This window comes from Agelaius phoeniceus, chromosome 14, assembly GCF_051311805.1.
Source record: "Agelaius phoeniceus isolate bAgePho1 chromosome 14, bAgePho1.hap1, whole genome shotgun sequence".
NCBI classification, from domain to species: domain Eukaryota; kingdom Metazoa; phylum Chordata; class Aves; order Passeriformes; family Icteridae; genus Agelaius; species Agelaius phoeniceus.
The window spans coordinates 17067382-17080621 of record NC_135278.1 but is presented as its reverse complement, the minus strand read 5'-3'; the positions used below and the strand labels follow the sequence as shown (position 1 = coordinate 17080621).

Sequence of the window (13240 nt, the reverse complement as noted above, 5' to 3'; positions counted from 1 at the left end):
TATAAAGACGTATTTCCCAGTACTTAATCAATTAAAGAAATTATGCAAAAACGTAGACTAGGAAATGAATAAACCTACACAACTTTAATCTTAAGGAGAATTATGGCACACAAACTCTTAGCATCAGATCTTTGTGATTTCATCCATGTTAAAAGGAATGATCACAGGAGCCTGGGAATTGGGTTCACAGGTGCTGGAGGTTCAATTATTTTCACTTTGGGGATTTCTGAATTATTTTTTCAGATTTTTAAACTGTACCTTCCTTCATCCATCCTGAGTGACAGAACTGCTACTACCAAGAAGTTCATGATTTGCATCTTTGAACCCCACAGGATACTGAATTGTTTCACTGAAAAATTACTGAACATGTGGCAAGAAACCATGTACAGTTCAACAGAATTATAATCAACGACACTTTCAGGCTTAGATTAAATACTCACTATGCAATTACTATAGAAATGTAATTTTTAAATCTTAGGAGTGAAGGTATGGCTGGTAACTTTCTGTAAATGTCAACAGGAGTCAAGAGGGAAGGATTTAAGCAGGATGATCCAGACAGAAAATTACCTCAGAATGGCACAGAAGGGCTCTTTTGGGGTTCATGAGGAAAGTGCTTAAATGTCCAGAAAAACCAGTGAATAGAAAACAGCTTCTGTCTTCAAGGAGAGTTGAGTAGAGAAATACAAAATATAAGGAGGAAGTTTCAGGCTCTTCCTACCCATGATCAGTCCCAGACCTCTAAGGAATAGAGCTGATTGAACAAAACCCTGACACTGCTCAAATAATTTTATATAACTCTGGAATCACAGGGCACGGAGAGGCTCCAAATTCTGAGTAGCCCACAAAATTGTCTATGCTTGCCTTTTAGCTTCTTCTGAAAATACATGAAAATCACCTCAACCAAAATATAAATCAGTTTGTGCTTTCATTTATGATAATAAATACAATTATTCTCAGCAGACTTACAAGTACATTTATGTTGTCTCTTCCTTCTCTTTCTTTCCCTTCACATCTTTTCCAGTCTAAAACCTCACTGTCCCCCATAACAGCTCTCTGCAGTGTTTTCCCAGAATAAATCCCTGAGTATTCACCTCCTCCAGCACCCATGAACCTCTGCAAGGAGAGGCCAGCAGAGAAAGCACTTCCCTGCCTACAGGAGAATCCCCCAGGCCAAACATCACCTCTTCCCTTGCTGCCCCTCGCTGGTGAGACAATATAAAATGATATTGTGCACCCAGAGCATCAGAGCAGTCTGCACACACATCCCCTGAAGGCAAACAAACAATAGCACATGACTGATCAAATATTTGCTTGGGACTTCATAAATAATTGAGGCAAAAGACCTGCAAAATATTACCCTCATGCTATATAAACAGAGAGAAGCAAAGTTCTCATTGCTTACACTTCCATGTGAGTCCACTGGATACATTATTCATTGCAATTAAGCACTTAGTTCTCTTAAATTAGTAATATAATGTCATTGCATATGCAGAACATGGGAAAAAGGAATGAAACACATAATAAGTGCAATTAAATGCCTGAGATGGAAAACAGTCTGTGATTTTACCTTTCTCCTTTTGTATTTTTTTTAGGCTGGTCCCAGTTTCTTGGTCAATGAGTTCTCCTTCCCTGCTGTTGGTCAGCATGGCTAAAAAGAAATCAGAGGGCACAGTTATATAACACTGTCAGTAAAAAAATGTTAAGAGAAAAGAAAATGTTAAATTATATTTCCTCTTGGTTGATATTTTGGTATTTTAACTCTTAGAGCCAAGTAAAATATGCAGTAAAAGCTAATCTGTTCAAGTTTATCAGACAAGGATACCAAGATAGAACACAAATTATTACTGAGATGAATGTGATTTCTTATGAAATGTTCAAATTAATTAATTAGAGGGAAAAGTACTTCCCAAAAACCATTTTGGGGAAAAATGCATTTAAAGATTTAAGTATTAGTAATGATCTATAAAGCAGTAAGCTTAATAAAAACCACAGATTGCCAGATCATAGCCCAAATGAATTGGTGACAGCAAAACACCCCTCAACATTTCAGTGCTGAAGGGAATTCTTCACTTAACACCTGCAGTTTATGGCTTCAGGATGCCTCTTTCTTTGTTCTTATTTGATTAAAACATTTCTTTCTCTGCAATTCCACCAATTACAGACTTCACAGTTATTCAAGGGAGGACACTTGTTACAAACTTCATCACCATATTTTACAGAGAGCTTTCTTTTATGATTGCAAAAGTAAAAATCATTGTAATTCTGTTAATGAAAAATATTTATCCATATCTTTACAACACTAATCTCTACATACAGACATCAACAGTCTCTTTTCACTGCTGCTACAGGAAGCTAAAAGTTTCTTGTCCTGTGTATTTATTTTACACAAGAGAAAGATTAGGGGAATCTACTTCACGGTCTCTGTGTGTGCACAGATTTAGGCAGAGCATCCAGGTTCTGGGTGCTGGGTGCTGCCCACTGTGCTGGGCAGTGCTGTGGTGCTGCTGCAAGGACCAGGGTCAGAATGCAAAATCCCAGGGGTAGGTGGTGCATGGGAGGGAGTTCTCCAGTGACTCACCCAGAGTGCACGGCTTCTGTGGTTTAAATCTGGCAGCAATGCCTGCACGGGCTCCAGGCCATGAGGAGACAGCAGTGTTGACACACACTGACGTGAGGAGATGTTAATTGACTTGCCCTAGATCCCTCTTGGAAGCACCAAGAATAGGATCTAAACTTCCTCTAGACGGAATTAGCATTTTAATCGATAGTGCACAGGCTGTGAAAGCTCTGGTGGAGGGACCAAAAAAAGCTAGAAAGGCCTCAGCCTCAGGGTGATGAAGGAATGTGTGGGCACAAGGAGGTTTTTGGAACAAAAAAGTCATCATTTAATCTGTGACTTTCCTCACACACATGCAGAGAAAAAGATACCTTGCTCTTTTTCAACAGCAGGTGTCTTGAGCAGCACTTCGCTCCTCAAGCACATTGAGGGAGATGGTTGGACCAGGGAAGGGTGCAAGGGTGATCCCTCTGTGCAGGGATACTGGCACAGGAGGAACCCAAGAGGAGGGGCTGGGCTCTGCTCAGTGATGAACTTCAGAGAATTCACAGAATTACTAGGCTGCAAGAGACCTTATAGATCATTGAGTCTAACCCATGCCCTTACACCTCAACTAAACCATGGCACTCAGTGCCACATCCAGTCTTTTCTTAAACACATCCAGTCTTTTCTTAAACACATCCAGGGATGGTGAATCCACCACCTCCCCAGGGAGACCATTCCAGAACTTTATCACCCTTTCTGTAAAAAATCTTCTTTCTAATGTCCAACCTGTATTTCCCTTAACACAGCTTGAAACTGTGTTTAACTATAAAACCACAGGGATAAAGTTCCCACGTATTCCGTATCAAGAGAGTGCTTCCCTGCGCGTTCCCAGCACACAAAGGCCGTGAGGGGCTGTGAGGGGAGCGAGGGGCTGTGAGGGGAGCAAGGGGCTGTGAGGGGAATGAGGGGCTGTGAGGGGCTGTGAGGGGAGCAAGGGGCTATGAGGGGCTGTGAGGGGAGTGAGGGGCTATGAGGGGACTGAGGGGAGCGAGGGGCTGTGAGGGGAGTGAGGGGCTGTGAGGGGAGTGAGGGGAGTGAGGGGCTGTGAGGGGAGTGAGGGGAATGAGGGGAGTGAGGGGCTGTGAGGGGAGTGAGGGGAGTGAGGGGCTGTGAGGGGAGCGAGGGGCTGTGAGGGGAGTGAGGGGCTGTGAGGGGAGTGAGGGGAGTGAGGGGAGTGAGGGGCTGTGAGGAGAGTGAGGGGCTGTGAGGGGAGCGAGGGGCTGTGAGGGGCGCGAGGGGCTGTGAGGGGAGCAAGGGGCTGTGAGGGGCTGTGAGGGGCTGTGAGGGGAGCAAGGGGCTGTGAGGGGCTGTGAGGGGAGTGAGGGGCTGTGAGGAGAGTGAGGGGCGGTGAGGAGAGTGATGGGCTGTGAGGGGCTGTGAGGGGAGTGAGGGGTTGTGAGGGGAGTGAGGGGCGGTGAGGAGAGTGAGGGGCTGTGAAGGGAATGAGGGGCTGTGAGGGGAGCGAGGGGCTGTGAGGGGCTGTGAGGGGCTGTGAAGGGAATGAGGGGCTGTGAGGGGTGCGAGGCAGCGGCACTGACCGATCCTGTCGGGGGTGGTGTCCAGCTGGGACGGGGAGCTGGACACGCTGCTGCTGGGGTGGGAGGACGCATGGCTGCCGGGCCGCTGGCTGTCCTCCAGGGACGGCGCCGGGGAAGGGCTGTCCTGGATCCTCTCCTGCAAACAGAAGCAAAGCAAGGCTGGGTCCTTTCATCCACATTTCACCGAGGTTCAGGCTTAAAACAGTGAGGTTGGCTTAAAAGTAATGGTAACAAATGGTGTTGGTGAGGTAAACAGAGAACAGAACTTGTGTCTAAGAGCAGTGTAGTCATCTACAGCCAAAACCAACACTGGCTTCTACAAACAACGTGTCTGAGCTTAGCTGATCATTTGCCACTTTTTTCTTATTGGCAACTTGTTATGTTCTAAATTTTTCACACGTAGGAACATATAAAATAGTCTTTCATGTTGCTTTCACAAAGTACTTTTAATCTACAGGTAGAGAGATTGCCATATATGAGTCACATTTCAAATAAACAATTCACAGCTGGATTGAACTGTCACTAAATGCAGTCAAATTTGTAATTAGCATCTGTACTTGTGAATTTGTAACTAGAATCTGTACCTGAATAAATTAAATCAGTATCTTCTCAGGACAGCACCTGAACAAATGATAAATGCTGTGGCTCTGGTACAAATTTCCCTCTTGCATGAAAAGCACCAGTGATTAACCAAAACAATAGTCTGCTTGCAAAATGTCACATTTATATTTGTACAAGAAACTTTGATATTAACCTCCAATTTAAATATATATAGTACTTGAGGTAAGGAGGGGAAAAAAAGGGTAAGAAATACAAAAAAAATTAAAAGGCAAAATTAAATTCTGCATTTCTGTGTATCTATACTTGCAAGTTACCTAAAGATGCCATGGAATTTTCATCAAGAAAAATTTTTAGGAACAGGTCAGATAAACAAGACATAAGTTAAAATTCATCCTTAGGACAAGAGATTGTGAGACCACCTGAGATCCTTCCAACCCAGTGTTTCCACACACATACTTTGAATTAAAAATTTCAGTGCCTTTCATTCCTGTTCCCAGAATCAACAGAAAATGAGACTCTTTTGAAAGGGACAATTGGGGCCTGAATTACTCCAGGTATTTTTCTCCTAAAATGCCTTCTATGTTTTAAAACCTCTATCCAAGTCCTTGAAGGTGTAATTCCAAGGGAGAGACACTAATGAGCAAAAATGGTTGAATTTACAGAACTCCAGAAACGGAACCTCTGGAGTTGTCCTCATCCCTGGCCATCACCTGCTTCCTGTGCAAACCCAGAACTGAAATCTAACTTCGTTTTTTTTTAAAGAAAGATTCTCTTCCTTCCACCTCACAAAAAAATCACAATTAGAGTTCACCTGGGAAAGTTGTCTCAAAGGAACCTTGCAATCTTTCCTCCTTTCTAACCTATTCTGAAGATGTTTAATTAGATATAGTCAATCTGGCTCCTTGGTAGCAATTTACTGTGTACTCTGGAAAATAAACTCAGAAGCATCTGAAGTTTTTATGCAGTTTTCTAGGTGGAAGCCTGAATCATTAATGCAGCTTTGGGAAGCACATGGTGGCTCCTAGAAGTTTTTCCATTATAAATCCCTGATATAAAACCCTGATATAAATTACACTGCCAGCAAGATCAACAAGCATATTCTGTTACCCATTAAAACCATCCCTCTAAGCCACACTCCTCTTTGTATTTACAGATACTTCTGAGAGTTATGCAAAGGGAACATGAGACTGGATCCTCCTCAGAGCATGGGATGGCATTTCCCTATTCCAACCACACCAGCTGACAACGTGGCACCAGACCTGGTTTTAATAGGATTGTTATTGTACATTAAATAACAACCCAGCCCCAAAACCATGTAACAGATGTGTATCTATTACATAGCTGTTAATCCTCAATGGATCAGTTTCACTAATTATCTGTTATTTAATGAATGTACAGTAACTAATAGATCTGAAAGGGAGACTTTTAATGATAATATTTAACAGACATGAGTCTATTATGTTGAGTCACAAGTTTTTATCATTTTGAAAACTGAATGGTTTCATACAAATTAGTTTTCAAATTCTGTGGGAGGAAAAAAAGATCCAATTCACTGAGCTTAAAATCTCCTGTGTTTTCTTCCTTTTGGCCTCCAAAAGAGAGGGTTTGGGGGCTGCTGAGATGAACAGATGAGTAAAAGGAAGTTGGGACTTTGTGGATGGGCTGCTTACTGAGTTGCTTTTGAAAGGCACATTCTTACCCCAAAAAGTACTGTCCTAAATAACAAACCATACACAGGCAACCCTGAGTGGATAAATCCTGTGTGGTTTTTACCTTTGTGCAAATAATAGCTTCCAAATAGGTTCCTGCTAACAGGTTACAACACTGACTGCAATTTCATTTGTATGGATTTCAGTTTTAACAGTCCTCTTTGGCACTATTTCCTCTCTTTTAACCACAAAGAGCACTCAATTTACAATTAAGATATCATTTTGAAATGATTAATTTCACAGAAGAGTGCATAGTTTAAGTAAATTTCATTGTCTACTGCAACCATGAAAATGAATAGCCAAGGAGAGGACATGCCAACTGTTCTGCAAAAAAACCCTATGAACAAATATGACTAGGAATTAACACTTAGATATCACACAAACAGCCATATATGTCATCTTAAATGGGAGTTATTTGAGTAATTCAAAAGCTGATGATTTGGAAAAGCAAAGTATTCCAGCTCCTTCTGGTAACTGCATTTCCCATTGTCTCTCACTATGAAATAATCTCTGCTTGCAGTAATTTGCTTTCAGACTCAGGGTCTTGGTTTGAAATCTTCAGGCAGATGTACAAGTGTCAAATAAAAATATCCTTCTTAATCACACAGTGAGTCACTTTCTAAGAGAATTAGTTGATTATTTTATCTGATGTCTTTCCAGCTACACCATGTACAGGCACTGGGAATGCAGAGCTTTTCCTATAAGCAACAAAGGAGCTGAAATTCCTTCTCTATCATGTATGCTCCAAATGAGGATGGATTATCACCATGTGAGGCTGCATACGGATCAAGAAATTGTCCATTTCCAAATGTTTATGTAGAAATGTGCTGAATTTCCCCTCCTATAATGAATAATGCTATGAGCAGACTCTTCTTTTGCTGGTAAACAGATCCATTTTTCAGTCCTGTAATCAGTATGCATCTATTTAGCTACTTAACAGCAATGTGCTCTGGTTCATTAGGTAGCTACTGTTGTGTCTCAGCCTAGTTAAAATTTCACAGCAAGTTAATCTATTTTATTACAAATGAGAACACAAGTGATAATGTCCTCACCATTTTCCAAACACAGGGTTAACAGTATTTGTAACAAATCAATGAGGGCATTTAAATAGGAAGATTGCAAATCTAAAATCTTAACATTTTGTTTTACACATTGATGACTTCATTTGATTTGTCATCTATGTATTTTATAACCTTGTTACTTTTCATGTATTTTTTTTCCCCTGAAAATGGCTCAGTTCTCCCTGCACCGTGCAGGACAGCCTGGTCACACACAAGGTAAACTCACAGTAATAAAGAAAAATTCCTAAATAAAGTAATATTTTCCCCATTTATATTTATTCATATTCATAAATCTGCAAGATTAATATTCCAGGTTATAATTGAATGAATTATATCTAAGGGTTCTACAGATTGTGAGAATTTGATGAAAAATGAAAACATTTCTCAAGATCTCACCTATTTATCTACCTACAGTACCTACTTTATCTCATCTTTTTTCCTTCCTTTACAGAGCTGTAACATAAATTCTCAAAAAGGACTTTTCCAGTATTTAATCCTCTTGAAGGGCAATATATTTGTCTCACTAAAAATCAGTGTCCTTCTCTGCCTCGGAAAACGCAGCTACAAAGCTTGACATTGTTGATTTTAGCTGTGATTTAGCTTAAAGGCACTGAAGTCATGAACTCACCCAATTTCCAGACAGATCCTTGATTTCAGCTCAGCATCCCTCTTCCCTCTCCTGTGAGGGACTATTCCACACCAATAATGGCAAATACTACCCAGTAGTTTTATTTGAAATATATATGAACAGCTTACCTATTTTTGACATAATCATCTTGACCTTAATTCCTTACCTCAGCTTTTTTTATAGTATTGATCTTCCTTTTATGTCAAGAGTTTAGAGAAATGATGCTGCTGGATTTTCCTTTTTATTTTTCTTTATTCTTAGTTGTAATGTAGTTGTAATTACTCTTCCAAATGTTAATCTATTAATGAGTTCCTAGAGGATTTAATGGCATTTCACTGCTGACGAGCAGGTTTTGGAAGTTTGTCTGAGTCCTGGATGTTTTATTCACACATTTATCTTGATATTTCATATTTAATTGAGGTGCTGCTGCTCTACTCTACAGGGCTCTGCAGTGGCTGGAATTCACCCTATCTAATGTAATGGAAATGAAGGCAAAATGGAGATTCTACTGGCTTTAGGCCTAGATTAGAGTTTTCAAGTGTTGTAACAAAGATTTCTGGTGTTGACCATGATGGAAAAACAAGAGGAACTGGCAGAAAAAAATCCCAGCATTAACTTGCACAGTGGGATGTTCATTATGCCACACCTCACCCTCACACTGGCTGCAAGATGTCCATTCATATTCTCAACATGGACTACACAGAAATAAAAAAATTCTGGAGACCAGAGCCTGACTCCCTGGAGGGGTCTGTGAAGCCAGGATGGGCAAGCAGAGCCTCCAGCCCCAATTCTCTGCTGAGCCACCTCTGCTCCCCCCTCCCTGGCTGGATCCCAACCTCAGCCAGTGAGAACAAGACAAGTTAACACAATTCACAATTCCAGTTAGCAAAGAATTGCTTACACTTCCTTTTTTAATTAATAATAAGATGTATTGCTTTCCAATTGACCTTACTTGATACTAAGGCTGTTTGGATCCTAATAACCAGCAGATTTTAAATATTGCTCTCAAGTTTACAGTCCTTAACTGATGGACTACTCAATTTAGGCTTTTCCAGGGAAAAGAATACCCCTGCCACAGGAAGATGTGCTACACCTGAACTGATGCCAACAAGAACTAGGATGGTCACAGCCATTTCTGGGCTAGAGAAGAGCAGTTTGGTTTGGATTTTGAGTCATTGCACCCTGGAAATGAGCACACACAAAGACTGGGGTGACTTGCTGGTCTTCTAAGCTACTTATAGTACCTGTGATTGCTGTAGGTACAGGAGATGAACACAGTAAACAGCTGGTCTAAAAACCAAGCTAGGATCTGTGTGTCTGAAAGCCAGCTGGATCCCATTCATCTTTTGCAGTGTATAGGGAGGTCTTTCACCTAAAATATGTACTTTGCCATTTAAAATGCACTTTTTTTTTTCCACTGTGTACATATAGTTGTTTCAGTTGTAGTCAACTGGCAATTATTTTCTCACAGAATTTAAGAAATCATAAAAACCTCTACATTTACTGATTTTAATACCAGATGTTCACTCACTAATTCCATTACCTTGTGACTACTTCCTATCAATCCATTAATTGCCAGCTGCTCAGCCAAACAGAGAAGTGCAGCTAATCAGATGGTGTTGGGAAACAGCCAAACAGGAGCTGCCTTCTTCCCTGTTTCTTAAATTAGCAGTCACTGGGACAGCCATGGAAACCTTCACTCCTGGATTAAGATCTTGATGTTTTACTTTCAATCTGAGAGCACAACAGTGCCTGAAACTGGAAAGGATCTCACGGTGGAGACTTGGTACTTGTGCTCCCCTCCTGAATTGTTTCACCCAGCGCTGCCATGGAAGGGAGGAAAGGCACTCCCAGGACTAATGATGAAAATGCTCTACCTCATCTGCATTAGAGCCATATCAGTTATTAAGGACAAATGCAAATGACTAAGCTAATACTAAAAAGATCTGAGCCAGAACTAAGAGCTTAGATGTGCTTGGCCTAACAATTTTCCTTTGCAAGCTCTGCAAAAAGAGATGTTTCTGATTGAATTTTTTTCCACTTGGAAGTTTAAAATAAGTTCTCAATGCTTAAGGCTTCTCAATAAGGGTGGTAAGGAGCCAGGTGTTCTTGGCACTGCAGGGAGAGGGACAGCCTCCCTCCAAAGGAGGAGATGAGAAGGGTATTTAATGCACTTTGAAAGGATCTGAACATCTCCCAGCAGAGTAATTTCTCTGAATCAGTGAATAAAGAAATACAAACTCGTACACTCCCTCCTCCTTCACCTCAAATACAGCCACAAAAATTAACCTTCTAAGAAGCAAACAAACTCCTGTGTCTCCCATGTCACTCCTCCAACATATCCCAGTCCCACCCAGCAATCAGCTGCCTGCTATGGAACAGGACAGAATAAATCTAACAACATGAAAAATCACATACATTGTAGAGAAGGTTGATTTTATAAATGTTGCAATATTCTGAAGACAATTCATAATGGATTGAATGCACAGAGAGATATGAAATTACTGATGTTAGAAATTCTGTAATGGGAAATGTTTCTATTGTGAGAAGAAGTGTTTCAGAGCATTCTGAGATGGCCACATTTTTCTGGCTGTCAGGTAAATATTATGAATGTGAGTTGTAGAGCACACAGAAAAATAGCACCTCTCAGCAATAATTACACAGCCCATCTGTACTCTCTTCAGGGAATTTAAAATCATGTCATATACACCCTTTACAAATGCCTTAACAATCCCACAAAATCAGGAGAAAAACAAAACTCAAAGAGAAGGAGACTCAGAAGTCTCTACAGCATGTCTAGATAGATCCCACTGTACAAATAATGCTTTGCTCCATTTATCAGATTAGTTTCTGAACTGCCTTGGGGTGAAATTCTCAAAGAATTAAGAAATATGAAAATGCTGTCTTTTTTAAAGCATTTTAATTACTGTTTTTGGTTTTTTCTGTGTTTCCCATTTGCACTCAACAAAAGCACCATTTATTCCTAACTGGGACCTTGACGAGAGCAAGAAAGATCAGAGAAAAGCAGGAATACAGCAAGCATGAGGGGATGACAACAGAAGAAAAATGGACAGCAGGAAACCAATTTTCAGAACTACTCCTACTCAGGAGAAGCACATCCCTCAGCAGCTCCAAAGAGGCTCTTTGCCAGAAGGAAAGGGAGGGAGCACGAGGAGGAAGAGGGTGAGACGTGAGCAAGAGGAGGAAGCAGGATGCAAAATATGTCAGGTAAGTAAAAGGAGAAGCAGGGGAGATTTGGGAGAAAATAAGCCTCAAACCTCTGGCATGAATTTTGCCTCATTACTCTCAGTACTCTTTGCATATCTAACAGAAAAGGAGCAGCTTAAGGCCTGGTTTGGGTTTGGTTCCCAGAATTTCAAGCCCAGCCTAACCCAGTATTTCAGTGTCTCCCACCAGCCTGTTCCCAAGCACATCAGGGAAAGTGGCCTTTAAGTGAACAAAGCAAGATTATCACAGTCACAGCCCCAGACTTGGCTCTTGCCAGCCTTCCCTCCACCTTCCTAACCCCAAACCTCTCCCCTGCCCTCTCCTTGCTCTTTGGCTGGAATTGTGTAAACCAGTGTTTTTAGTCATGTAAGGTCATATCTGTTACAGGTGCACTGTAAAATAAAAATCTTCACATTATGTAGCTACTGCTCTCTGGAGCTGAGTGTTTCACAAACTTCAGTGAAAAATCACTTTTCTGTAAAGGGCTCATCCCAACTTTCCTTCTGAAAATATTGCCACTGAGTAGATTTTTCTGAGTTTCAGGAACAAAATTATCCTGTAACAGTGAACTGCTACATTTATTCATAGAATCACAAATTGGTTTGGGATGGAAGGACCTTAAAGGTCACCTCATTCTACCCCTGCCAGGTGCAGGGACACCTTCCATGAGGCCAGGGTGCTCCACCCAACCTGGCCTTGAGCATCCACTGCTCTTTCTAGCCCAAATCACAACTCAAGTGTACTTAGTCAAATTCCACCCCAGACTGATCCTCATTTGGCATCCAGGCCATTCCTGGATTGCAGAGCAGGTCAAGCTGAAGAACAGCTCTGAAAATGAAGAAATAATAAGAAGTGGATCCAGGAGGGAGAAGAGAGAGGGTGGTGAACTCAGTGTCCCTGTCAAATTCTGCTTTGGCCATATGAGACCCTCAATAACAGAGATTCCCCTGAGCCATTTGAGCCAAGTCTCAAACCCAGCAATCTTCTTCAGATGTGCAGTACATCCCTGTAAGGCTGGATTCATCACAGGGGCACTGCCAGACCTGCAGCCACAGTGCTGCTGGTGCTGCTATAATCACATCACATCACGTTAGGGATGGCTAAGAAGGTTTTGTGAGCCTGGCCATTGTGCCTCCCTAATTTATGGTGTTCCTGTCAGGGAGAAATCAAGTTTCATAGTTATGACATTTCTTTCTGGAGCACTAAATGTTAACTTTGCTGATCATGCATATCTTGGTAGAACAGCTTATTTCTAAATGGCAAACGTGATATAAAAAGCATAATGACTTCATTCAAAACCTTACAAAGCAGCTGATTCTCACACCTATAGAAAACAGGCCAAGTGGTATTTTAGTCATCAGACTATGGAAACAGACACACACTCAATATATTTGATTCATTTCTCCCATTTTAAGTAAAAACATGGTGCTGGTATTGCACTCTATTGAAAACTAGCTATGTTTTGTACTTATTAAATGGACTTAAATAATGTCCTGTAATAAAAGTATTACTGACAGCAGGAACAGGAATGCTTTTCTTTTTTATTTACATGTTTCGTTTCGTACAACAATTTGATGTTAACAGGTCATCATTCTGTGCTGGAAATTGTACATAGGGGAAGGAGAGGACAAAAGGAGCCTCACACTGTAACAAAATGCATCTACACTTCCAGCACTCAGGACAAACTAGAGAAAGATGCAGCACCACTTGACAGGTGAGAGTAAAACAGCAAAGGATGCCCACTCTGCCTCTGTCACGTTGGCTACTGGTGCATTTTCCTCTGCAACATGAGAGGAAATAATTCCCACCAGAGTGCTGGCCAGGCCTCGTGTTGCTGTGGAGATATTGTGTCTCCTCTGGTGCAGGTGCTGGGGAAAAAACTGCTGTAAATGAGTAACTCCCATCAGCAAGGG

The 13240-nt window shown here is 41.3% G+C and overlaps 1 protein-coding gene across 6 annotated transcripts in view; it reads right to left on the bottom strand.

Moving 5' to 3' along the window:
* DACH2 (dachshund family transcription factor 2) overlaps positions 1-13240 on the bottom strand; it is a 251444-nt gene that overhangs the window by 42251 nt on the left and 195953 nt on the right. For all 6 annotated transcript variants that reach the window (XM_077185958.1, XM_077185954.1, XM_077185959.1 and 3 more), the window contains exons 6-7: positions 4141-4276; positions 1568-1648 (exon numbers count right to left, since the gene is read on the bottom strand). In XM_077185958.1, coding sequence (XP_077042073.1) covers positions 1568-1648; positions 4141-4276 — 217 coding nt within the window. The remainder of the gene's footprint in view (positions 1-1567; positions 1649-4140; positions 4277-13240) is intronic.